The sequence below is a fragment of the Suillus paluster genome (genome assembly GCF_016628075.1).
Source record: "Suillus paluster strain FC165 chromosome Unknown EDB91scaffold_66, whole genome shotgun sequence".
NCBI classification, from domain to species: Eukaryota; Fungi; Basidiomycota; class Agaricomycetes; order Boletales; family Suillaceae; genus Suillus; species Suillus paluster.
Window position 1 is genome coordinate 41,856 of NW_024537626.1, and position 25,473 is coordinate 67,328.

A 25,473-nucleotide genomic window follows, 5' to 3' on the forward strand; every position below is an offset into this window, starting at 1 on the left:
AGTTGCTACATGTCACTGTGGATGCTGTAAGTTACCACAGGTGGCTGTACTCGGCTAGGGCACTATGTCATTTTGAGGGTTTTGCTGATGGAGGGTAGGTGTACTGCATCACAAGGTCTTGTCCTATGGTCCTGGACTCTTGATACATTGTTCCTATTGGTTAACATATGCTGGGGAGAAATTTTACAAGTACATCTACTTAGAAATAAATACATGGGAACATATTTTGTGTTTTCCTATATATATGCTATATCTACTGATGTAGGACACTTCAGGGGGTCAAATAAGGATGGGAATCTCTTCATATATACTCCTAAACATAATCTGAATGCCCTGGGACACTTCCCTATCAAAGGGGCAAAAATGCGAAAGTGTACTTTACAAAGTTGAAAAAAGTAGAAGCTACTTTTTTTAGTAGATCCCTTCACCCAAATGTGACTTATTCTCAACTTTTTTTAGTAGATCCCTTCACCCAAATGTGACTTATTCTCAACTTTTTCACACTTTTTTCTGCTTAAAAAGTATGAGTGTATAAAAAAAAGTACAATACACCAACAAAAAAAGTAGATGAAGTGTAGAAAAAGCAGATAAGCATAAGGGTGTAGACCAGGGGGAAGATTCACAGTGAGTGATGCATAAATAGGCCTGTCCTCCATCCTCGCTTTCGCCACACCTCAGTCCTCATTGTCATACACCTGTGAGCCAGCAACTTGTGAGTGAGCATGGGGACTGCATCCATGTAAAAATCTGTTGCTGAAATCAAGGAGCTGTGATGAGGTCCATCAAACTGTCATGGTTGAGTTCATGTCATTCCAGTTTGCAGCCCATCAATGAGTTCTCAGGTTCACGTTTGCAATGCACATCATTCAAGTTATTGTGGTCAAGTTCATGTTATTCTAGTTTGCGGCGCAATGCACATCATTCAAGTTCATGCAAGTTCATGGTCCATCAAATGTCATAGTCTGGTTTCCCACATTTTTTCTGGGCTAGCATTTATGTTGTCTACTTGATCTTCTGGTTCTTCTGCAAGACAGATACTGTTTGACTAGCTATGAGAGTAGAGAGTAAGCAAGTACAAGTGGTATGTATACCAGTAAGGATTTGAACTTAAACAAATTGTTTGTATAGTTATCAGCAAACACCAATATTAATTCAGGCTCAGCAGAACACCTGTAATGTTTAATCATTTGTCTTGCATGTCATTGACTCAAAGTCCTACCTTCACACTTAACTCCAGCAATCTGTCCTATCCTTCAGTTAATTCTGCTCGCAAAGTGTGCAACTTTTCTGTCTTTTGCTCTTGCTCCCACTGTCTGCCGGTGCCATATCTTGCTACCTCTACTAATATTCAGGACATCATTTATGTGGATACAAGTGCATTGATGCCACCTGGACTTGAAGGAATACTAGGAAAGAATGGTGGCACTGGTGAGCAGGTTAGTCATGGACATTCAGAGCTGATGGGATGCGGTTAGATGTGGATGATGATGATGATGATGATGATGATGATGGGGCCCTCGATGTTGCGACCATGCTCAGGCCACTCATTGAATGTGGGCGACTCCAGCACATGTTCAAATTGTCCAAGAGTATACCTGCAAATCTGTAGAATTACTATGACTTTTTTTGTGTAATACATGCTTTTTGAGTAGTGTCAACTTTTTTTTGGTTTAGTGCCAACTTTTCAAGTGCTTTTCTCCTTTTCTACTTATTTCAGTCCCTGCTACTTATATAAGTGTGGTTGAAGTAAGAAAAAGCTGAAAAAATTTTGGAAAAGTAAACTCATGATGTCCTGATGTTCTTGCTCACTTTCTGAGTCACTGGACATGTTCACATTATAAGACTATGCATGTATCCACAGTCAAATCCCTTGTATCTATGGGGAACTGCCACAATTTGGTGGCAACTAATTAACACACACTATAGTGGAATTTTGTGTTGACAGTGAAATCAATGTCTATGCGTAGCTGTCAGTTTGTAGTGGTGAGCAAAGAAATCAGATCTATTGATTAGCAATGATATCTGATTTGTACAAATAGTGGTAATGAGACATGTGCAGCTATTTGGGCTTAAAACCCGCAGGGTTTTTGCAACCCGAAATGTCATTTTGAACCTGTGCAGAAAGTCCAGGATGAGCCGTGATTCCCAAATAGAAGGAGCCCTGTGACACATTGGGTGCAGCATGGACTCCCACTTCGAAGGAGGAGGGCTAAGTGAACATACCTTGTTCCCTAGCGTGGCAGTGGCATGGTGTAACGGGTGAACGGTTCGAGAATGGGTGATTCTTGAAGGTATGGAGCCATGATCATGGTGTGTTTTCGTAAGTAAATAGTGAAGGCGTCACTCGACCACCTCCCCATTGACTTTACGACATCAAAAGGTATGCCGTGCAGTAAGTACTCCAGTGTGCCTCTGATGCGCAATCCATGTCCTTTCAGATTGGTCATCCCCATCCTCTTGACTATCTCTCCAACCCTCTTCAGAAATGCTGCTCGCGTCAATGGTTGAATTCCTTTCGGATGTCTCCATGCAAATAGGTGGTTGTCGAGTGGTGGGTCATTTACTATGAAATGATTCAGGAGAGCTGCTTTGGGATCTGTTCCATCTGCCTGATGCGCCCAATATACGTCCTCGCAGGCTGGCGATGTCTTGGTGCAAGGTAAATGAATCTTAGTGACTAGCAATCCCTGTCTGTCCTCAGCATCTATTACCATGTTCAACCGTTTGACGTGCTTCTCCGGGTCGAAGATTTTCATAGCAGTTACAGTGAGTTCGCCCAATCAACAGAGAGAGTAAAAGGTGCTTGTCAAACACACGTATATAGCTGCGTCAAGCGGAGAGGATAATCCAAGGTTGGTGTGAATTTCAACAATAAATTTTGTGGTGAAGGGTTCACGTTTGGCTCATTTCGAGGAGACTGGAGTGAGTGCTGATGCCCCATCAAGTGTTGCTTTCATCTTGTCCTGCTGCATCTTCCAGGGTTGACCGTGCAATGTATGCCAAGCCTTCACCATGTATACGTAATTGGACAATGTTTTTTCCAGAATACAAGCCGGCGCAGCTCAAGATGAAGTTAAGGATTGTGAGTGTGTCTGCTGGACAGTGCTGCTCCTCCGGGATGGCTCTCTCATCACAAAATATGTGAAAAACCTGCTCCATAGCATTTTCTCGTTCCTTGGGCCCAGGAAAGATTCATCACCATCAACACTCATTGTAAGTCTTCCTCTGTGATGGCCAGGAATTTGCCATTGATGTCACGAGATGATCTCGTTTGAAGGGGAAACCAAAGTTTAAGATGTTCTCATGCTAAGCAATGTGGACGGAGAGGGGATGGCCTTGGCACTAACCCGGCCTTGTAGGGTTGCAGTTTAACTATTTCCTCTGCTGGTAAAGGGGCCTTGAAACGGCTTGCCATCACTGATGCCCCATTGCTCTGCGTGAATGCGATAGAGCTTGTCCGAGCTGGGGCCACTGTTACTCTCTGTGTGGACGACATCGGAATGGTCGAGAGCAGAGCCCTTGATGATGTTCGAGGAACTCACGCCATAATGATCTGGGTTGGTTGAGATGGCAAATGGGTCGATGATGAATGATTGGAGGGCTTCAGGGATGGGGAAGGTGGGGAGTATAAACTCTGTACTTCCATAGATCCCTCTGGAAGGGTCATCCGCTGGATTCGACTTGCTTGCAATGTATGTGGGGTGGAATGAGTATGGTGCTGAACAATGGTGAAGAAAAGAGAAGATCCTCCAGAAGATGATGTTGACCACCGTGTTCCTACTTCGACTGTTGCGCCATCCCTCAATGACTCCCTGATTGTCCCCAAAGACTCAGAAGTGATGTTCTGGCCCTCCCAATTGGACAAGGTGCCGAACGAGTAATTCAAACCTGATCGCCTCTGCCCAGCCAATGTCTTTTTGACCATCAAGGGTCTGCCATCCTTTATGGAGATGCCATGTTTGCCATTGAGGGCCAATGATGATAGCAATTCCAACGCCCGAGCTGGCATCTGAGAATGCGGCTGGGTCATGCAGAGTGAGCGGTCTTGGGATGGGTCGACCAACAAAGGGCTCCTGGAGGACTGTCGTCCACCATTCCAGATCAGCCGCCAGGTTTTTAGCGGGTCTCCATGGGAGAAACCATTTCTCAAAACCGAGTTGCAACATGGCTTCCATCAAGGTGAGGTATGCCCACCCCTTTGGAATGACAAGTGTAGTATGTAATAACTTGCTGTATAGTTGCTGGACGTCATTAAGTACGTGTGTTGCATGCCTCTGCCATGCATTAATCACTGATAGATACTTCTGTTTCTTATCTTCTGCCAAGTAAACGATGAGTCTAGCCAAATCCCACATAATCCCAATATAGGGATTATAGTAAGCAAAATGATGGTCCTTAGAAATTTCCCAAGGAATGCCAATGTCGTCTGATGCTTCGTCAATGTCAGATAGATTGAAAGAAAATAAACCATCCTCATGTGATCTCGGCGAGGACTCTGATAAGTCAATGACAGGAAAGTGACAATCTTCATCAAACTCTTCCAAGGTACCATCCTTGAATACGTGGCCACCATACCATATCCTTCCGCCACTTTGCTGTTGTCCCTTCTCTGTAATGGCTTGATGCCATTCCTTTCATTGTTCATTATACGATGCGAGATGTTTCTTGAGAATCTGAATGAAAAGGTGATCATCGACCCATCTGGATACTGGACCGATTCCTTGGTATCTGAAAAGGTCGAGACCTGCACCTGCAACATTTCCATATGCTCCCACTGACGGGCGCAGACCGAAACACATGCACGTGTCGATGCAAAAATGCTTGTCCAATATTCAGACCACTGAGCCCGGCCACTGTGAGGGATGAATGGGGACCGTTCAGTACGCTTCTGAGATGTCTCTGGTTGCAATCTGAGATCCGGGCAGCAGACAGCTAATTGTAAGAGCCAATACATGAAATGTCCCCCAAGTACTAGGGAAATTATCTGGATTAATGTAGGAGTTGATTGACAGATTAGGGAATTTGAATGAAGGAGTGTGTGGAAACGAGTAATTCTGAATGATGTGATAGCGCCCAGGGTGGCCGGGTTTGGGTATAATGGAGAAGGGTGAAGATTGAAAGGGCCTGATGAGAGTTTCAACCTCATTGGCCATAAGCAGCCCAATGTATCTCCCTTTCTCAAGCTCAGATTGAATAATAGATTGAAATTCCTGTTGATATGTAATGATAGACTCCTTGTTAGGCAGCGCTTGTGTGATTTTAATTTTAGGGATATTGAGACAAAATCCTTCACGGAGCCCCTCTGGTATGTGTGAATATCTGTCAAAGAGACCGGATGACGTGAGCTTCGATTGCCACACATCCGGGTTATAAGGGGTGAGTGGGTTAAGTTTTCTGTGCTCGAGGACATGCCTGAGCTCCATGAGTGGACACGGCACATCCTGAGCAAAAGTGCTGGCAATCGTGATTGACTTCGCTGCAGCTGGTAACCCACTGCCAATCACTGCAGATGGGCTTTCCATCTCGCATTGTGAGCATTTTTCCGACACGAGTGCAGATGGTGTCGAAGGCATCGTCCCATGTTCTGGGGGCCTTGCATTCAATGATTCTGTGTGGGTTTCGCTCAAGGCAAACAGTGCATGCGGATAGGACACCTCCACTTGCGCCTGAGTGAAAATCCTGACGGGCTCTCTGGATTCTGCCCCCTTGCTCAGGCAACGCTGATCGCTTGCACGACTCTCGTTGAGAGTCATGGCACTGATTTGAAGCAGAGCCACCATAGTGACCAAGTTGTTGATCTGACTGCATAAATGAAGTTGTAGCATGTGGCATGTGGCATGTGGCGTGTAGCATGTAGCATGTAGCAGGTGGTCGCACAGCAAATGATGCGTCGCACGTAATATTTTGTGCACAGATGAAATGTAAGGACCGAGTTCTTGGTAAGCTTTGGTTCTATTCGTTTGACGAATTGATGACTCTGACCTTGTAGTCTCACTCATTGTCCCTTTTGTTTCATTCTTCCCAGTATACCTTCTCTCTCATCTGCTCAAGTACTGTCTTGTTGACCTGAGATAAGTCATAAGGACCCATCGTAAATTTCATGGCGAAGTGCCATCACCTGCGTTGCTCGGCTTGATAGACCAGCAAGGTCTTCTGTGCTAACAGGTCTCGTAGAGACCAATATTTGTGAATCTGTGTGTTGTTCCAAAAGATCACCATCATTCTGACTCGATCTTCTGGCCAGTCAGCTTCTTCCATGGCTGTTATGAAACAAGGGCATGCTTGGCAGGAGTTTTCAAACGAGATATTCTGATCGTCCATGACAGAACAGGTGTTACAAGTCGAGGCCGAAGACACCCACGCGGTAGAACTGTCTGCCATTTTTGACATGATCATGGCATCGTCATCTATGGTCTTCTTCGCGTGAGCTTCATCTAGTCCATCATTGGTAAAGTACCATAACTCCATGTATTCTCCTTTGTCAATCTTTCTGATTGCGTAGGAACAGGGTGTGATGGACAGGTCGTTTGGTATCCCTGTGGATAAGATGGGAATGTACTTGTGCTTATTTTTCTTCCTTTCTTCTTTGTGTACAGATTCTTCCTCATCTACCCGTTCTTGATCAAGTCTATCTTGTTCTTTGTCGTTTAAACGCTGAAGGTGATTGCGTCTCTCTCTGTCTTCCTCAAGCTGTTGCTGCCATTGCGCCTTGTCAGTGTCATTGTTTGCCTGCCAGATGTTCCTGAGAAGTTGAATGGCTTGCTCTTTGGTGGTGTTGTTGTTGACCAATTGAGCTCGAATATTAGCAAAAGATAAATTGTCGTAGTCCAGACAGATGTCAAGATTAGGATCGTTGTGAATTCTCGGCATACTGTGAATAGTGTATTTATTCTAAAGGAAAGATGCGACGAAACGAGAGTGAAGTTGAGAACTTGTGAGTACTACTAGATGGTAGTACAAAGCAAGAAAGGTGAAACCACAAAAAGCTGTGTTGCCACATAGACCTCATTCTATGTACGTTCTCATTCCTCGAACTTATGTAGAATATAAGATCAGATATTTGCCAAAAAGTTGTAGCTGTAGGAAATGGATATAGCCTTCATCTTGAGCTTGAACGGGATATTTTAATAAGCATGTAACATGGGCAAAGCAGAATATGCTCACCCCCACAGTACAACTCCAATCAATGAGGTATAAACGGCCTACAGGTTTTCCCGTGGGGGACTTGGGTATTATGAGCTGGTGGCTGAATAGGGTGGCTGTGCATGGGGACTGACCAAGCCTTTGTATGATAGCGTTAAGGTGGAGTGAGGAGACCAGATCAGACGTGTGAAGGGAAACGTGTTAGTAGATCTTCGAGAGAACACGGATATTTGAATGAGTAGTAAAGCAAATATCTAGAATGAGTTTGATTGACGTTCAAAGAGAGATCTGAGGGGAATAAAACAAATTTTCGGGTGATTGAATTAATCAGCTAGAGGATTTGGTTTTTGTGTAGGAAGGGCTGCAGTTGCTCGTCCGAGACATGTTCTTTGCTTGGTGTCTATAAAGCTGAGGGTTCCCGAAAGTGCGTGTATCAAGACAAAAGTCAATGCAGATCAGGAGGAGGAGAAGAACAGCCCTTCGGAGCGCTAACTAATTTAGTATCGGGAGCAGACATTGGGTCTGAAGGAGAAGCAATACCAAACCAAGAAAAAAGCGCAGCTCACGACGGTAGTGTCTCCTTCGGAGACAAACCCACACACTTAGAGATGCGATTGGAACGGAGAGAGGAATGTGATTGCAGAAATGTGTGCCCATAGAGTAATGATAGGAAAGAGAGATGATTACGAAGAGGAGGCGGCACGTGGGAGACATTGTTGTCGTGTGTAAGAGTCCATGATGGTGTCTAAGTTCAACATGCGGTCATTGCTAATGGAAGATGATATAAAGAGAGGTAAAATGGTCTCGATCCTGCGCCAGTATTCCAGGAAGGAATTAGAGGTCCATCTGCCCTGCAAGGAGACTACATCTGGATGCACACCCTGGAGCAGCAATTCGGTGGCACCACCAATGCGAAAGGCATGACCAGGCAGAGGCGGGAAGCCTTGTGAGACCCAGACTTTGTTGCAGCGAGTGATGAAGTCTTGGTGCGTGAGTGGAGACCAACCCATTGGCGTGCAATATGCGAAGAGAGGAGCATGCGCAGGAACATTGCCATTGACGATGGTATGTTGTTCGATTGCAGCAAGAGGACAGGTGCGATGGGGACGTGCAGTGATGGAGATGGTGGCACCCTCCTCTTTCGTTGTCTTGGTCCACGGTATGCGAAAAGAGGCTGCGCGAGATGAGTTGGGAAGAACAAATATGGAGAGAGGAAGAACCAATCAGGAGACATGCTTGAATGGGTCAAAAAGATTAGGGCTCGGTATGACAAGTTCGCCCAAGCTGTGAGAGAGCTTGCTAAGTGATAAAGGTTATGAGAGAGAATGTGTATGCATACTGGCAACAGCACCAAAAGGCAGTAAGAGCTGCGGCGCCAACGGCGCAGTCAAAAGGGTCGATGAAAGACAGATTATCGAAAAGGATAGATAGCGCCTCAATGGTGACAGGTGGGCACTTGGCACGACAAGAAGAGGGAGGAACCATCTTGGAGAAACCGCATCTGGTATGATGTACCATTGCAGATGTGAGCCACGGTGCGCCATTGACGATGTGCCAGAATTGGAGACCGGCCATCCAGTTGTTGAGAGTCTTGGTGGCTGTGATACCAGCAAAGGCTGCGATAAATTGCACAATCAGTGCTTCCAATGCAGGCATGCGCTGAGTCTCAGGGACATTGATGGAGTTGCAGAATTGCATGAATCTAAGAAGACCAGCACTGTAATTGCTGTGCGTGTCCTGATCGAGCGAGCGGATCATAACCTGATGGAGCATGAGAGGAGAGAACAGAATAAGTGCAAGATGGCATACTTGAAATAAATGAAAAAGAGATGCGTTGGGGAAATTCTTTTCTAACTCTGCTTGCCATTCCTGACCGGCAGGAGTGGACCAAACAAGGAGACGATCACTAGCGAGGACATGCAGTCGGTGTTCAGATGGAGTAATGGAAGAGCTAGCTCTAGGAGGACGAGGCAAACGAGTACGAGAAACTTGCAATGATTGAGCTACAGATTGGCAGACGGACGAAGAGACTGAGGAGGAAGGATTGTTGGCCCAGAAGGCGGCCATGGCAGCGTGCACATTGACACCTTGCATAACCTGGCAATATAGCTCACTCTCCTTCATGGTCGAAAAACGACACGATATCTGAAGGTAGTGACGGAGGGAGAGAGAGGTGTGAGAGAGCGGAGGGTAAGATTCCTCTTGATATAGGATCTGCGAGGTTCGAAGCTGAGGTTACATAAGTGAAAGTTAATGAGAGATGCGCATCTCGAAGGAGTACCTCAGATCGTCGGATGGACATATTGATGAGATGATTGGAGCAACGTCCTTTCTTGAAGGAGGCTATGACGCCTTGATTATCACTACGGATAAGAATGTCGGCATCAGTGATGCATTTGCTATGGATGAGACAGATGGCGAGCTTGACTGCTATAGCCTCCAACCAGCCAATGTTGCGATGAGGGCCTCGCCAAGTCTGATTAGTGCGCCAGAAGGCCCATCTGGAATTCCAGAGTAGACCGATGCCGACATCCGTGGAGGCGTCCACCCATATGCCATAGTCGCGCGTGGGTGGACAAGAAGATAGATCCTGAGGAGGGTGCTTAGAGCGAAGAAGCTTCAGCCACCACTTGACATCAGCAATGGCAGATTTGGGTAACCAGCGAGGGACAAAGTCCTTTGAGCCGTAATCTGTTATGGCAGAGTAGAAACTAGAGAGATATGAGCGACCATGTGGATAGACAAACGAAGCATGATTCAGGAAGCCTGCGACGCTCTCAAGCTCGCATTTGGGAACTCTTGTGTTCTGAGAGAGTGAGTAGAATTTGGAGAGGCGCGCGACATATTTGAGGCATTTGCGCTCAGTAAGAGAGACGGACTTGAGAGGAACATTCCAGTGAAAGCCAACATAGTCACCCTCATTGCTGAAATCCTGGCCTTTGTCTGGATGCCAAGGTACCTTTGCAGGAGCTATGAGCAATTTCGCATGATTTAAATCATACTCATAATGATATAAGGAGCCGTCAGAGAAGCCGACGAAGAGACATGTTGGTGATGGGAAGCGGAAGATGCTGACGTCGTCAACCCACTTCTTGGAGGGTTTGATGTCAAGCTCACGCCAAATGGCGACAGTAGCATCGGCTACTTTGCCTTGAAGACCCGCGGTGGAGGTTAGACCAAAGGGAATGTTGTGATCTATGTAGAGTTTGCCCTCATGGTAGACAATGAGATAAGGTTTATGTGTGGGAAGACACGGAATGCCTCAGTAAGTTGCTTCGACATCTAGAGTAGCGAATTGAGCGCCAGCTGGGGCATCTCGTATCTGCGAGAAGTAGATTAGAGATATGATGCGCGTGGAAGAGATCCCGTGCCTTCAAATGAGTGAACATGTACATAGGGTGCGTATGGTCTTGGCGATGACGCGGTAGCATGTTCGGGACTTGCAAAGAGCATCCGAGAGGGTGATGTGAGAGCGCGTGATGAGATGTACGTACGATTTCTGCGAATTCTGTTGCTGTACCCCATTCTGTAGGGTACTCACTAGCATCAATCTTGTTGTTGATGGATGTGCTCTTTGAGCCACGATAAGAGAGATGACGACAAACATGATGCTTATCAGGAGCACCATTAATGCCCTTCTTGACGACAATTTGAAGCGGAGATGAGCGAAAGTGGCCGATCTTGGCGTAGAGTTGCTCATGAGTGAAAGGACCCGAGAAGTGACCCTTAGCTAACTCATCTGCGATGTACTCATTGCAGATGTCATGGAAAATGTCCGCGCCTGGTAAGTTCTGCAGAGTATATGATGAGGTGAGAGGAGCCATGTCACCAATGGGAAAGCCATGGCGAAGTTTCCATGTAAGTTCGGGAAACTGATGAGTGAGATTGGTGACTTCGAGCAGATGATCAAAACCTTCAGGCGAGTATGGTGTTTTGACAAGAGAGTAGTCGGCATCAAGATCATGCGGAGAACAATGTTTTTGCAGATTATCGAAATATATGTGCCTAGGGGCAGATGCGCAAGAGGGTTCAAGATGAGGGACATGCACCAATAAATGATCCTCTTCGACGAGGTCAGAGGCAGGAGCGAGAGAGGGCACCATGTTCGGCACGCCCGCAGAAGGAACAAAGGTGTTGTTCGGAGTGGTCTCATTTGCATTGATGTCAAGGATTGTTGAGATTGAAACCAATGCAGAGTTGGGAGCTATTGGAGCGTCTGCAAAGGTTTCCGCCTGAGTATTTCGCATAAGTTTGTGTTCCCTTCGGCAAAGTCTCTTCAGTGCATGCCGAGAAACGATGGCTGGTGCGACCACAGATGATGCACATGGGGTCGACAGACTTGGTAGGCTTAGCGTCTCGAAAGGAGGACGGTTCAGCGTCCAACTTCTTAGCTTGTCGCTTGACGGACAAATCTTTGTCATAAAGTTCAAAGCGAGAGGAAGGAGCAGAGTTAGAAGAACGATCGACGAGAGAAGAACGGAGGTGTTCGGAGTGACGAAAAAGTTGATCTTGTAGGGTAGTGTACTTCTTCTTCTGTAAACGATGAGTCCACTCTGCTTCGTCATGCTGATGTGGACGTAGTGCATAGTTTTGCCTGGTCTCGATATCGAACTCGAGAATGGCGCGAAAATTCTTCCAAACGGCTTCATCTTTAGCAAGGGTGGTGAAGTGAGTGTTCCAGCGCTTGACGGCCTGTGCGTCACCAACATCGGCAATCCATGTTAGATAACGCTGAAAGGCCTCTTGCCAGGTGAGAGGGTCAATGTCCCACTCGCTTTCAAATTGCGACAGATCTAACAGATGGAGGGATACTCCATTGACGTGCACCTTGGTGCGTTTGAGGGAATGTCCCTCACAATGAAGGTGTTCTGTGTTCTTGTTAGAGAAAAGCGTCAAGGGACAGTATTCACCAGCGTTCGCTAGATCTTGAATAAAACGATGGATCCCAAAGTTGTAAGATGAATCCAGACCGCTCGAGGTAGCAACCTCTTTTGAGCTGTCAAAAAGGACCTTTGAGATGGGGGCAACGTTCGGTCTGACGCCAGAGACTTTAGTGCTGGCTATGCTGTCTAGCACTGCAGCCCCCTGAGCTTGTGAGTTAGGAGAAAGATTGACGAAGGCAGAGATCCACTGTTGCAGAATGTTGGCCGTAGTGGAGACGGGAGGAACGGGAAGCAAAGGCTCATCAGCAGGGACGTTGAGGTCCCCTGCATTCCTACGCAGCTGCAAGGCTGCGTTGTCAGCTGTACGTCGATTATTCTCAGTGACGACTTGAGCATGAGTCATTTGGGGCCCCGCGACGACAGGAGTAGCCGAGGGATTCGTAGAAGCTGGTCCCAAAGGAGCAGAGGAAGGGGTGGCTACAGAATTACCTGACGTGTTAGAGGGGGCGGCGGTAGAGGTCATGATTTACGCGTCAGAAAAATTGGACTAAAACTGTAAGGCGCCGCACAAATGGGGAGAGCGAAGAAGAAGAGAGAAACACGAAGGCGAATCTTCGAAGCGGAGGACTATTTGAGTGCGAGCGCACAGACCAGAGCCATTCTCGTTCAGAAGCAACGAGAATGCGAATCTCCACAAGGGCGCTTACAAAGGCCCTTTTCACATGCGTCAACGTTCGCAAGCTCACGATCCGCTCGGAACGTACACGGGGACTTGGACTTTCGGACTTTGTACGTGTTTGGTCGATGTTGAGGATTTTCCAATTGTTCCAACTTGCTCGTGGCTCGATACATATATAGTGAGTGAGATTGTGTGAAGGAACGGGTGCCATGCTACTAGTACCGTCCCTCACACAACCCTCACATGATGAATCTTGTTGGCGTGGTCAACTCTACCGCCAACGAAATTCACCATGTCCAACACTGTAGCGCTCGAGGCGAGTCTTTGGGGATGACCGTCCCGCTGAGGCGCTCGCTGTTGGTGAAAATACATGACAGTCAGCGACTCAGAGTGTCGACTTTCTATCGCACTTGACAACTTGTACGATCCTCAATCATTGTTCTGAGGGCTAGTAGCTTCTCTACGCTAGGCGTCCTCAGAGAAGTGATCGAGCGTCAAGATCGTTCGGTCAATCAAGTGTTCAACAATCTGGTTCTCTGGGGTGTTTAGATGCCTGCTTGTCTACTGTGGGTTCGAGAAAAACTCAGTTGTTTACCAGCTGCGATATCTCCGCTCTTGCCTCCATCCAGATCGCTGCCTTGTCTGTGTAAGTTGTCTGTCGATATTTCCTTTGCAGCACTGTGTCCTGTCTGGATGATATGGTGGGAACGAACAATCTGCTTGTCGATGAGACCTGGAGGTTCGTAGCTGATGTAGGTTGATCACCAACATGCGTACCTTAAGAAGGTCGCAGATAGTCTGGACCCTCGTCTGGTGGAGTCTGGCAGCGTTATACTACGGAACTCAGCAGTCTTGAGCCCGCTAGTATTTCCGCTCTTTCCTCCATAGGTCGTCGTCTTTACTGCATCGTTAAGTTGTCTGTTAATATCTTCTTTGCTCCCTACTGATCTTGCACAGTGTCCTATCCGGTACCAAACATTGTGGTTGTTGGTGAGACCTTCTTGAGGTCTCAGTGTCGTTGTTTCTTTAATTAACGACACGCGTACCTTGAGAAGGTCTCAGAGATCTAGAGTCTGTCGTCTGGCTGAAATCCGGCTACGTTCTACTACAGAGCAGAACGAGAAAGAGTATGTCCTCGCGAATTCGACGATCATGCCCAGCGAACATTAGACATTGCAAGTGCGTGTCAGGTAATATAACTAACGAGCAGAAATTGGTTCGAGCCGGGAGATGGCTGTTTAATCATGTCAAGTCACCCTTCTCGAGCCAACTTCTTCCCGGTTCGTGGACAGTTGTCCAAACGTACATGGACTGACGAAGATCGTCGGAAGAGAGCTGTGAGTCGGAAACTTTCGGATACGTTGTGAACCTTTTATTCTGATTATCGCATGCATACATTCAGGGAAGTGCTCGACTGCTATGGTACCCTACATTTTGACAATGTACGACGGACAGTCATATGCTAATTGGGGAGTTTGTGACAGGGATCAGACACGGCGGTGCCGAGCTTTCCAGGAAGTAAATTTGCCAGCATGTAAGTCTAACCGCGAGCTTACAAACGTTGATGTAACCCTTTCTCTTTCTGAATTCCGCCCCCATCTAATGGCGCAGACGACGACTTCTTCGCTTAATTCTTAGACACTGACGAGTTCACAAAGGCCCCTTCCCTTCCTTCCCTCAGCGTCCCTTCCTATGACTTTCTGGCGCTGCTCAAGGTAGCGCCAGTACTGGTGGCTCAAGCCCTGAGAGCATGGACGATTCTACTCCCATGTTCGCATGGACCCCCAACTCGTCGGGAACACCTGCTACATCCTACGACTAATCAGACCAAGACTCTGACTCTGACCACGACGACCGAGAGCCAGAACTTGCTCTCCCAAACAGTCCCACCGCGTTGCAGTCGGTGCTTGTCGTACGTGGACTCGTACAGTGAGGATGTATTACCCTGTATGCTGTAGTACGTGGCCTCCTCTGCTGTCGCTACTGATTTTCATCGTGGTCCAGTGAAGATTGGCTTTGATATACTGTGATACCAGCCGTTAGTCGTGCGTCAACGTTCCCGCTCTGTGAAGCCTCATATATGTTGTGTTATCCCATATCAAATCCCGCCCATGTCTCGTTAACGCCGCGTCAAGCCTCCCCCACGATCTCCCACGATCTCCCATGCCGCATCAAGCCTCAATCATGCCACGTGAAACCTCGATTACGCCGCGTCAATTCCGCGTCACACATCAATCACGCTGCGTCAAGCCTGTTGTGTCAAGAATACTCCACATCCTATTTCCAATGCAAGGTGTGCTGTCAATATCATATTTGTCTGTTGTTCACTCGAACATACTCGACCCGCAAGTTTCTTTGCCCAGTCATAGTCTTGGATCCGAAAACCTCCCCACTGCCCAGGCTGTAGTTCGCGTATACGAAGTCAGAATTCAATATGCAGATGACGAAGATCGCTGAAGGTCATACGGTTTTGCGCCATCCGACGGTTGACCCTCATCACGATGTTAAAGAAAGTGACAAACACAATTGAAGAAATCGAAACGCGAGTAGGGTCGTCTGCAAATGGTTCAGGAGCAGCATCTACCTCTGACCTGAAAGCGAAAATGAAATGTCAGCGGCTGCGCGCACGAGTGCAGTTTGCGACAGTTTGTGGGTCGATGTACCTAGCTGGATGGAATGATGGGACTACTGGTCCATTACTCCCTCGGATACAGGCAGTATATAGCGTAGGTAATTTCAAACGCCCACAGTTATCTCTGAAATTGACTCTCCTACCGTCCTGACAGCTGAATTTCGCTGTCGTATCTCTGATATTTGACATCGCATGCGTTGTACGATTTCACTTCTATACAAGAATCACTGATGTCTGAGTTACTGGATAGGGCTTCCTATCTGGAACACTCGCAAATCTATATCTGGACGGTAGATTCGGCTTCGGGAAGGTAAGTCATCCGATTCGATGATCATTTTTTACGATCTCTGAGATAGGCTCCGTGGTTTAGGTGATTGTGCTTGGTGAGACCAAGTATTGCGCTGAGGTCATAGTCGCCTTATTATTGTCCAGGATCAGCGTGTCAAGTTATAGCGTACGCCATAGAATCAGCTGCCTTGCCATTTCCTGCATTCGTACTAAGTTACGCCATCAATGGCTTTGGAATGGCTCTACAGGTAAGTGACACAAGTGATTCTACAGCCCAAATGATCTTGGAACCAGGACGCACAATCGAATGGTTTTGTGGCTAGTCTCAAGGATAGTCCCGAGACGAAAATGGGGATACTCCACGCGGTAAGTGTTGTCTTTACGTGAGCTCTCAATTTATCTTGCTATTGAAAGGTATACGGTGAGTTATACCTTCTTCTGTGTGGTGCAACGTAAAACCGTGATTAAGATCCTTTTCATTTAGGAGCTGACGCTTTGTCATCTCCTTTGGTAGCAACACAATTTGCTCAGCTCCCGCATTGGTCATTTCACTACCTGTGCAGCCTCGGTGTCGCGTTCATGAACATTGTGTCGTTGATTGCAGTCTTTGGGCCGAAAACACAGGATGGTATGAAGAGCACTCATGGACATCATTGAGGAAATGGCTAAGCATCTCATAGAGTGCCTCGATCAGATTGGACAGCCAGCGGGCGAAAAGGGCACGAGTGAAAGTAGCCAGTTCAACCAGATATTGCGACTCAGAGAAGTGCACCTCCTTGCCTTCTTCATATTGGCGTTAGTAGGAGTGGAGGTCATTGTAGGTGGTGAGTATGCAACTCAAGTGTAAAGGATGTTCACTCAGATTGGTCATGGTCCAGGCTGGATGGTGACATACATCATCGACGTGCGCGGTGGAGGTCCAAGTTCGGGATATATCTCATCAGGATTTTGGGGAGGTAAGCTCTTTCGAGCATGTTAGGGGGTTCCACTATATATTTACAAATAGGTATCATGATTGGCCGCGTCGTTCTTTATGGGTGAACAAAAAGGCAAGTCGATATCCCGTCCACGTAAGATGCAACATTAATGGATGCACAGGTCGGGGAACGTCGTGTCTTGTTCATTTACTCCATCTTCGCAATTGGGCTAGAGCTAATAGTATGGCTGGTGTCTTCGCTCGTTGGCGGAGGCGTGGCGATCGCAATGATGGGTGTAATTTTGGGACTGATGTACCCCATCGCTATGAATCACGCAGTACGCATCCTCCCTGAGTGGCTCGTCACAGGTACCCTCGTGTTTAGCAGCATGAATATGGTCAACTGAAACCTGAATTTAGGGTCGATCGGCTGGATAGCAGGTTTCGGACAAGCAGGTTCTGCGCTCTTACCGTTCTTAACGGGTGCCATTGCATCTAAGACGGGAATCAAGAGTGTACAGCCATTGTGAGTGTTCTTAATAGTTCTGCCTGTGCCAAAACCAATTAACTAGACTGGCCAAATCCCGTATTTTCTGCCTTAAGCTCAGTTTGCGTGTCTACGAACTCAAACTTTGTACGTGTTTGGTCGATTTTAAACTTGGTTCGATATACGTGGTACTCTTACTGTCGCTACTTATCCAATTGATATCGTCCCATAACCTCACATGATAAATTTCGCTAGGGGTCTTCAGGCCTTTGGCTACTCGGATGACAATCAGCGACTCAGCTTGTTGTTTCTGTCGCATTGACAATTTGCACGATCGTCGATCACTGTTCTGAGAGTTCTAATGATGGCTTCAAAGTTCAGATACGTTAGGCGTCCTCAGAAAAGTGATCGAGGGGAAGATCGGTCAGTCAAGTTTTCAGCGATAGCTGGCACGAACTTGATCTCAAGTTTTTTTATCAATATTCCGCTCTTTCATCCATACTGATCGCCGTCTTCCAATCGTCTGCATCGTCAGTCGTCTGTCAACAGAACTCAGCAGTCTTGAGGCGCCCATCAGTGTTTCCGCTCTTTCCTCCATCCCGATCACCATTTGTCTACATTATTAAGTTGTTTGTCGATATTTCCTGTTCTTCATATTGATCAGTGTGGATTAATTCCGGACATCAAACATTCCGATTGCTGATGAGACCTTGTGGAGGTTCGTATGCTAATGAAGGGCTAATCGTTGACTTGCGTACCTCATGAGGTTGCAGATAGTCTGCACCGTCGTCTTGTGCAATCTGGCTGCGTTTTACTGCGGAAAGTTGAATTGAAAAGTTGTCATGGCGGATAATATAGAAGCAACACGGGAGACTATGTAAAGCTAATTACGTGAATACACACTCGTAACCATGGGTCAACATGTCCCACTTGGAGCAATCAACGCCATCAAACTGAGTCTGCAACTCCACGAAGCTTGTTGGTCCGTTGAGCGCATGAGTTCAAGTGGTGCCTTTCAGCCACTTCCGTCCTAAAAACAAGCGGGTTGTTAATGTCTACATCATACACAGATAGTAAAACGCACGGCTTATTCAAAATACTGTCGGTGCCCTTGTATAGCATGGCATCGTAGAAGAATGCGCCCACAATCATACCAAAAATCGGGCCAAGGATAGGGCACCAGAGCCAATACTGATTCCTGAAATTGAAGACTTCGCGACCATATCCAACCATGGCGGTGAGGATACGGGGGCCTAGGTCACGAGCAGGATTAAGGGCGGCTCCAGTATCCATACCAAGAGATGAAGCGATGGCAAGGATTATAAAAAATATTGCAACAGGTAAAATGCCGGGAGGCGTAGGGCCATTTTTTTTATCCGTGGCCATGAAAATTCCAGTGATGAGCATAGCGGACCCTATAAACTACATCCGGTCGTCAGTATGCATTCGATCGAAGACTGTTAGTTATGCATGGACTCACTTCAGCGAAGAAGGCGGAGACGGAAGGGAGGTAATCGGCCTAGATGCTCATAAGTTCAAGGAAGTCATACCGCAACAGGAGGTCAAAACTCACTGCGTAGGTCCCAAAAAGGTTACCAGTTACTGAAATTGTACGAATATTGGAACCCCCTTCAACGATGTTGATTGCATGGTAGTAAGTCGCGTAGACTACACCTGATCCACACAAGGCTCCCAGAAGTTGTGCAAGGAGGTAGATGGGAACTTTCTTCCAAGGGAACCCGCGGACAGTGGCAAATGCTATAGTGACCTTGATGGTAGTCGGCAATCATTTCATGCAAAAATATTGATGGTGCACTCACTGCGGGGTTCAAATGACCACCTGAGTAGTTTGCAGATATCCATACACCAAGGGAGAGTCCTGCCGAGCTTCTAAGGAAGATGTCGACGCACGAAAATACGAGGGTACTCACCTAGGGCCCAACATATGTTGGACGTGAGAGCGTCCTTTGAACAAGCACTAGTGAGCTTCAGTCCATCCATGAATTTCAGCGCCTTGAACTCACCCCCCGAGGGCTGGCAGACACACTTGTGTTAGCGGACAGATTCGCCTGGCAATTGCCACCACACCCAATCAGACATAGGATGAAGGCACCCATAAACTCGGCTGCAGGTGCGCTGATGTGCTCCCTGAAACAGGTTCAATCAGCAAGCGTCAATCATATGAGGTTGAGCACTACCTGATTCCTGACCATCGATTGGGGTACCGGGTGCATTGGTCGCAGTCAGCGAAGTCAACAATGCCTGTGGCAGAGACGTCGTTGGCTCGAGTCGCGTGGAAGGTGCTCGACGTCTCGTAATGATGCAGAGTGGGCTTTTCGACGATATCCGACATCTTACACTACGCAAAAAGAAGGATCGAGTGCTAAAGCTGCTGGGGAAGAAGTTTTGGCAACCCTTTATAGCCTGGTTGTTATCGTCTATGATTAATATCACGTACAGGCGTTCAGGAATCCGAACATGAGTGTAACGGTCCAGGATAGACTGCCTGCAGAAAGATCATACATACTTGTACATATTAGCCGATTAGAACGCATGAACTATCAATTACGTACCTCGTTAAATTAATTCTCGACCACTCGTTTTTGCACAATCGTATGTACTTCGTTGCATCGATTAAACTGTAAAAAACCGCGCTATTCCATGCAGGGAGATATCGGACCAACAGGGTGTGTTATTCTTGACATCCAGTGCGGCGTTGTGTCAATGTCATGGCCGTCGGCTCTTTCCATCGACTGAACCGAGTTTAACTCGGCGTAAAATCTCATCGAGCCGGTCTAAAGTAAACGACGTTATACGTCTAAAGAGACAGGACTTTGTGAGTCCTGTATCATCAGTAAGGAATGTATTATGTATCGTAGGATATGACTTACCCCCAGTCGAGTGTAAGAGACTGGGGGAAAGAGAGAGGGCCCATCAGTAAACCGATGAGCCACCGATATTCCCATATTTTGTAAGCTGAAATGCTCTTTCCTATACATGACGTTATAAAACAATGTAAAGTAATGTAATATATAAGTCTGAACCGAGCGTCACTAGTTCACTGGTGAATTGGCGTGATTACATTGCTTTAGATTGCTATTACGAGTTCATGGTACCCTGTTATCACTCAGACCCTTTGGGACCTTCCTCGGTTCCTTCAATCCCTAAGGAAATAAGGTACGAACACGGAACCTTACGGATATCACAAAAGACCTCGATAACCGCAATAATCAATATGTAGTTCCCCACTCCCAATGTTGACTTTGACTTTTCAGATCAGTAATGTGCTCTTTTTCCTCGCGAGCTTGGTCCTATTGTACCTACCCACTCATTGGAATCTAGAACATTCCTTATTCTCGTGTGAGTTATCATCCCGCACCGTTGGTGAGTTTTTATTAACCGCTCGTCTTCCATATTTTTTAACTTCGGAGTACTTAGGCGCTTGTATTCTCGTTCCAGTCAACTTAACCCTCCGCTCGACACCTTTACGGCCATGAGTAGGCTTCGCCCCCCACCTCCCCTTAAGCTGCCTTTTCTATCCTAGTCGTCTTTCCACCACACTTGTGTTGTTGCCAAGATTGCACTCGGTCTTTGGACGATTTTGTTTCTACGCGTTGCATTAGCTTTTCTACTCAGTGCAGACCATGTTTATTTTATATATGTATTGCAATAAATTCAGTGGACACTTATCCAAACAACCCTCGTGCTTTTTCACCACCGCAATCGACTCGGAAGGCACTTGAAGACACCGACATACAAGGCCTCCGGGGCTTAGAGTTGCGGCCTGGCGCGGATACTTCCAGTGGGCTCAATCTCTTTGCAAACAATACCCAAACAACACTCGCGCGTTACACCCACACCCAATGGACATACTGGCCATGCTTCGAGCAACACTCCCGGATGATGGCTGTAACATTAAACTGAAGCGAACATGTCGAGTAGAGTCTGGGGTCTTTTCGTCGTGAGTGCCGTGAGGGTCACGGGTTGATTTCCAACTTGATCTGAGAGACGGCCTAGTTTACGTTCACATTTGAAACTTTCTTCAGCCATAAGCGCCGTGCGCTCTCATTGGTACTTAGGCGACGCTAAGCGCTCGGCTACATACAGGCTCCGCTTGATGAGCACTCGACGAGCAGCCCCGACTTCTAGACCGGGCCAACAAAATGTTGGCGGCGTCAGTTGCAGGTTCGTTTAGCTTCATAAAGTACTTCTTGAATCATGATCCCATCAAAGTGCTTCGAAAGGAAAGGCTTCGGTTGCGCTGAGGTGACGTTACAGCAACTTCTTCGCAACTTTATCGGCCGAAATAGGTTGCTTGAATGGCTACATAGCAACTCCTTTTTTCTACCCACCTTGGGCTCGAGATCAGCTTGGCGACAAATTGAGTAGAACCTTTCTCCTGAGGGACAAGGTCGCTTCGAGGCAGAAACTTCGCTGCGTCTTTGGACAGTCAACTATTTTAGAACCTCCAGCGGACCTGCAAAAGTTGCGAAAGATCATCTTTTGATGTAAGACGGTGTCTCGATGCTCGTATATCAGAAGCTGCTGGTTTTCTGTGTTGGATATAAGACACGATCTATACACTCTCATTTGTTGTTGAGCCATTGTACTTCGTGCTACTTATCAATAGCCAAGGCAAGCACCGAATTCGCGCAAAGAGGTCAGCAGCACAGCAGGATCTATAAACCTTGAAGCTTGGCGGTGAAAGTTCAGCCAAGATAAACAGCACCTTATCTTCGCCAGGTCAGACGGTCCCTCGCATTCTTGTCAACGAGAATTGAGCCCATGACCGGCAAGGTGCTTGTGCTCGTCACAGGACATTCCGGAAGTAGCATATGGCGTCATTTCTTCTCTCGTTGAGATATAAAAATCTCAAGACCTCATTAATGTTTACTGACCTATGATCCGATGTTGGAGAAGATAGGATATCCGACGGCAACTTACTTTCTACCTTAGGTGCGAAGGTTGAGACGTTCTCTTGCGCCATGGCATTTATATTATCTCCCCGTCCCAAGCGGTCTCGTCGCTGGGAGGGGTTATCAGTCCGATCTGCAGTTTTCTTGTCCATGAAATCATTGTTAACGAGAAACCATCCTCCACAAAAGCATGTTGTTCAGCACGATTGGAGCCGAGTCATGTTATCCGACATATGGGTGAGGTACTTACACTGCTTGTAGGCACGATATCGTTCATGACGAATGTGAAGCTCGGGGGAGTGCGTACATGCAACACTTATCAGAGTTGGCTAAACTGCCGTGATGTAAAGACCACATGAGGTTCATTGGGTTCAGATACGGAGTCACGGACGAACCAACGACAGGAGTTGCGGTGGTATTAGGGCGGGGGGTCCGATCTCTGTTTCAGCAGTCACGAGACTGGCGGCGAAAAGAAAAAAGGGTCAGTTGATAGGAACGTGGTGTCACTACTAAATGCATTCCACAAAATGAGGTGGCTGATATGAGAGTGAGAATAAGTAATGCACGTTCGACGCTACGAAATGACGAAAGAAACTCAGGGATGTCACTTGAATGTCACTTCGTGTGCTTGGAACTGCTTGGAAATCATTCCTGCTGGGTCGAATAAGAATAGTAATGACATGAGCGACCGTTATGTGGCGTAATGATTTGGTGATGATCGATGATCATTGATCAACGGTTTGTAGTTTTTTGCATCCTCAAACTTTGTACATGTTTGGTTGGTTCTTCGAATTTCTCCGAGCGTGACTCATTTACCTCTTGGTTCAATACCTCCTAGCAATGGTGAGTGTTGTGTGAGCGATGGGTAACATTACTACTAGTACCGTCCCTCACATAACCCTCATACGATGAATGTCGCATCAGCCGCGAACTAAATACATCGCACAAACACTTTCAAGCCCAAGGTCTTTTGGGATACTGGAGTCAGTGTGACAACTCGCACGACCGTCGATCATTGTTCTGACAGCCCCTATCACCAGGCTCAGGTGGCGTCAAAAAGGTGATCGACATCGTGGTAAGATCGGTCTGGGCATTTAGATGGCTGTTGATGACAGGTTACTTAGCAGTCTCAAGACGAGCCGTTCATTGTTAAGTCATCTGAAAATATTTCCTTTCCTCATACTGATAACAGATTGTGTACTGTCTGGATTATTCTGCGGCACCAAACACGAAAATTTAACCGACGACACCAGTACCTCAAGGGCGTCGCAGAGTCTGTGCACCGTCGTCTGGTGGAATCCGGCTGCGTTCCACTACAGCGTCGATATTATGGTTAGTCGAGGGTAAGATCGGTCAATTTTTCGGCAATGTTAATGCGGCGATGTCCGCAGTCTGGTTCTGGTTTTCTGGGTGTATTATTTACCCGCATGTTGATGATACGTTCGAGCATGAATTTGGCAGTCCGCTAGTATTCCACTCTTTCCTCCACCCTGATCGCCGTCTTGTCTGCATTGTTTTGTAAGTTGTTCGTCTATTAATATTCCCTTTGCTCCGTGCTGATCACTATACAGTGTCCCGTCTGGATTATACGGTGGCACGAAACATTGATATTTTGATTGTTAATGAGACCTTCTTGAGTAAGGGTGTCTCTGATTATGTTAATCGACGACGCGCGTACCTCGAGAAGGTCGTAGAGATCTAGAGTCTGTCATCTGGCCTTTCCGGCTGCGTTCTACTACGGCACTCAGTAGTCTTGGGTCGCCCACGCTCTTTCTTGATCGCCGTCTAGGCTGTATCGTTAAATTCTCTGTCAACATCTCCTTTCCGCCATAAGTACTGATTAGCGTGTCATGTCATTTCGATTGTCGACGAGACCATCTTGCGGCATGTGAGTTCGTTACGCGCCCCAAGAAGGTCGCAGAGCTGTCATCTGGTGGAAATACGGCCTTGTTCTACTACCGAGCAGAACGAGAAAGAGTACGTCCTTGCGAAGTCGAGGATTATGCCCAGTCAACATCGGACATTGCAGAGGCGTATAACATAACCCAACTAACGGGCAGAGGTTGACTCCAGTGGAGTCGTCAGTCACCCTTCTCGAGCTTATCTTTGTGGTCCGTGGACGATTGTCAAAAATGGACAGCTAACGAAGATGATCAGAAGACACCTGTGAGTCAGACGCTTTTAGGGATGTTGTTCTTGTATTTTGATGAGCGCATGCATACATTCAGTGGAGAATGGGACATCGAATACGCCCAGAGATAAGTAATTTCAAACACCGACGTGCCGACAAACACCACATCAATCACATCTTGTCAGGGTGTCCATATGTTGGTGTGCATCATATGTAGTCTTATTATCTCGGGGTGACCATATTATCTTGGAGTGATCGTATATTATCTCGGGGTAATGAAATCATGCTTTGTATGGCAAAAGGGAAGACAGTGACAATACTCTGAATTGGTGGCGAAGAGACCAGTAGCAGACTAGTAAAGTAAAATGACCGGATCCCGTATGACGCCGGAGTTCCGTTTCTCTGGAATGAATGATCTAACCCTGGCGCAAGACCAAACTCACCAATAAAAGGAAGGGTTTCAAAGCGAGAGCAAACTCGATGATTCAAGATTAAGAGCGCAAGGAAACGCTGGCGTGAGAGTGTAATGTTGAGAGACCCAGCGTCGGGAAGTGATCCTCTCAAGTGTGAAAGCTCGGTCACCAAGTACCTTCTGAACTGTACGTGAGTGAGGGGAAATGTTGGCGTCGACAAAACTCGTATATAGAAGGACAGACCAAGGACAGACGAATACATTTCATGCATGTCAACATATTTTGGAGCTGCAGTGTTAACACAGCACGGTTAAGCACGTCGCAGAGCATTTTGGGCCAGTCACGGATCGTTGATGTGTTTGCCACACCGGAGGAAGTGCTAGTGATGTGGAGTGCATTATATTGCACTCGGAGGGCCAGGACTTGGCGGCATGGCGTACGATATGGAGTAGAGGGGGAGAGTCAAGAAATAGTTATATGATTAGCGCTTGCAAAGCGAAGTGGTAAATCGGCCTTCTGTATCTTGAAGATATTATGTGTTGTGGAAAAGGACGAGAGTAAGTAAGATGCGCCTCTATTCGACTTACGGACTCTGCTCCGACTAGCGGTTGTCGGTGTTTCGGATTTCTGCGACAACGCCAGCGAGGCTCTTGGTTCGATACCTTGACCAACTCTTGCTATAGCACCATAACCTCACATGAATGACTGGATTACCTCAGCTGCGAATGAAATTTATTATGTCCGACGGATGATGACGGCCAGTGTGTTGTTCCTGTCGCAATTGACAACTTCAAATTGCACGATCACTGTTCTGGGGAATAACAGTGACGGGCAGTTACTGTCAGTGTCCAGAAAGGTGATCGAGGGTAAGATCACACAGAGTTGGTTTGCCGTTGGTTTGCTGCGCTAATGTTTGGGCGGTGATGCATGATGCTACGAATTTTGTCTGCTCTGATACTACAACAGGAACTCGGCGCTTAAGTGG

At 47.0% G+C, this 25,473-nt stretch overlaps 9 protein-coding genes across 9 annotated transcripts; 3 read left to right on the forward strand and 6 right to left on the reverse strand.

The window, feature by feature from the left end:
* Positions 1–6,114: 6,114 nt before the first annotated feature.
* On the reverse strand, positions 6,115–6,870 carry EDB91DRAFT_1085183 (uncharacterized protein; the record flags this gene model as incomplete). The annotated part of the gene is made up of 1 exon (XM_041315861.1): positions 6,115–6,870. The coding sequence occupies one exon, from the start codon at positions 6,868–6,870 to the stop codon at positions 6,115–6,117; it is 756 nt and encodes a 251-aa protein (XP_041173311.1).
* Positions 6,871–8,348: 1,478 nt separating this feature from the next.
* EDB91DRAFT_1155281 (uncharacterized protein) lies at positions 8,349–8,675 on the reverse strand. The gene is made up of 2 exons (XM_041319590.1): positions 8,483–8,675; positions 8,349–8,427 (listed from the first exon to the last, which is right to left on the reverse strand). The coding sequence occupies exons 1-2, from the start codon at positions 8,659–8,661 to the stop codon at positions 8,367–8,369; spliced, it is 240 nt and encodes a 79-aa protein (XP_041173312.1). The 5' UTR covers positions 8,662–8,675; the 3' UTR covers positions 8,349–8,366.
* A 135-nt stretch (positions 8,676–8,810) lies between these two features.
* On the reverse strand, positions 8,811–9,697 carry EDB91DRAFT_1206726 (uncharacterized protein; the record flags this gene model as incomplete). Its single annotated transcript, XM_041320712.1, has 3 exons — positions 9,425–9,697; positions 8,953–9,372; positions 8,811–8,904 (listed from the first exon to the last, which is right to left on the reverse strand). Coding segments are annotated over exons 1-3 (534 nt in total), but the record flags the coding sequence as incomplete, so codon positions are not given.
* Positions 9,698–11,718: 2,021 nt separating this feature from the next.
* On the reverse strand, positions 11,719–12,315 carry EDB91DRAFT_1013741 (uncharacterized protein; the record flags this gene model as incomplete). The annotated part of the gene is made up of 1 exon (XM_041312461.1): positions 11,719–12,315. A coding segment is annotated over one exon (597 nt), but the record flags the coding sequence as incomplete, so codon positions are not given.
* Positions 12,316–15,206: 2,891 nt separating this feature from the next.
* Positions 15,207–17,071, forward strand: EDB91DRAFT_1238988 (MFS general substrate transporter; the record flags this gene model as incomplete). The annotated part of the gene is made up of 11 exons (XM_041321789.1): positions 15,207–15,431; positions 15,492–15,536; positions 15,588–15,651; positions 15,770–15,873; positions 15,920–15,995; positions 16,110–16,253; positions 16,306–16,449; positions 16,504–16,581; positions 16,632–16,651; positions 16,724–16,910; positions 16,962–17,071. 11 exons carry the CDS (start codon positions 15,207–15,209, stop codon positions 17,069–17,071), a joined length of 1,197 nt encoding a protein of 398 aa, XP_041173315.1.
* A 905-nt stretch (positions 17,072–17,976) lies between these two features.
* Positions 17,977–19,381, reverse strand: EDB91DRAFT_1252320 (major intrinsic protein superfamily membrane channel protein; the record flags this gene model as incomplete). The annotated part of the gene is made up of 8 exons (XM_041323498.1): positions 17,977–18,058; positions 18,113–18,450; positions 18,509–18,547; positions 18,602–18,796; positions 18,849–18,907; positions 18,960–18,993; positions 19,053–19,176; positions 19,239–19,381. 8 exons carry the CDS (start codon positions 19,379–19,381, stop codon positions 17,977–17,979), a joined length of 1,014 nt encoding a protein of 337 aa, XP_041173316.1.
* A 750-nt stretch (positions 19,382–20,131) lies between these two features.
* On the forward strand, positions 20,132–20,669 carry EDB91DRAFT_1155304 (uncharacterized protein). Its single transcript, XM_041319591.1, has 3 exons — positions 20,132–20,388; positions 20,418–20,472; positions 20,555–20,669. The coding sequence occupies exons 1-3, from the start codon at positions 20,283–20,285 to the stop codon at positions 20,649–20,651; spliced, it is 258 nt and encodes an 85-aa protein (XP_041173317.1). The 5' UTR covers positions 20,132–20,282; the 3' UTR covers positions 20,652–20,669.
* Positions 20,670–22,013: 1,344 nt separating this feature from the next.
* Positions 22,014–24,029, forward strand: EDB91DRAFT_1306778 (uncharacterized protein; the record flags this gene model as incomplete). Its single annotated transcript, XM_041325049.1, is given in 7 exon segments — positions 22,014–22,186; positions 22,206–22,243; positions 22,295–22,425; positions 22,691–22,787; positions 23,137–23,276; positions 23,414–23,462; positions 23,516–24,029. 7 exon segments carry the CDS (start codon positions 22,014–22,016, stop codon positions 23,644–23,646), a joined length of 759 nt encoding a protein of 252 aa, XP_041173318.1. The 3' UTR covers positions 23,647–24,029.
* On the reverse strand, positions 23,410–24,203 carry EDB91DRAFT_1155331 (uncharacterized protein). Its single transcript, XM_041319592.1, is given in 6 exon segments — positions 23,410–23,462; positions 23,516–23,583; positions 23,801–24,033; positions 24,063–24,065; positions 24,081–24,110; positions 24,173–24,203. The coding sequence occupies 4 exon segments, from the start codon at positions 24,185–24,187 to the stop codon at positions 23,842–23,844; spliced, it is 240 nt and encodes a 79-aa protein (XP_041173319.1). The 5' UTR covers positions 24,188–24,203; the 3' UTR covers positions 23,410–23,462; positions 23,516–23,583; positions 23,801–23,841.
* Positions 24,204–25,473: the final 1,270 nt, after the last annotated feature.

Excerpts from the sequence above, each read along its gene's own strand:
- EDB91DRAFT_1155281 (XM_041319590.1), bottom strand. The coding sequence starts at position 8,661 with ATGGTACATCATACCAGATGCGGTTTCTCCAAGATGGTTCCTCCCTCT. Across the intron at positions 8,428-8,482 it reads GCCTTTTGGTGCTGTTGCCA|CTTGGGCGAACTTGTCATAC; the intron begins GTATGCATACAC and ends GCTCTCTCACAG.
- EDB91DRAFT_1155304 (XM_041319591.1), top strand. The coding sequence starts at position 20,283 with ATGTTGACTTTGACTTTTCAGATCAGTAATGTGCTCTTTTTCCTCGCG. Across the intron at positions 20,389-20,417 it reads AGAACATTCCTTATTCTCGT|TTTTTATTAACCGCTCGTCT; the intron begins GTGAGTTATCAT and ends ACCGTTGGTGAG. Across the intron at positions 20,473-20,554 it reads TTCGGAGTACTTAGGCGCTT|CTGCCTTTTCTATCCTAGTC; the intron begins GTATTCTCGTTC and ends CCTCCCCTTAAG.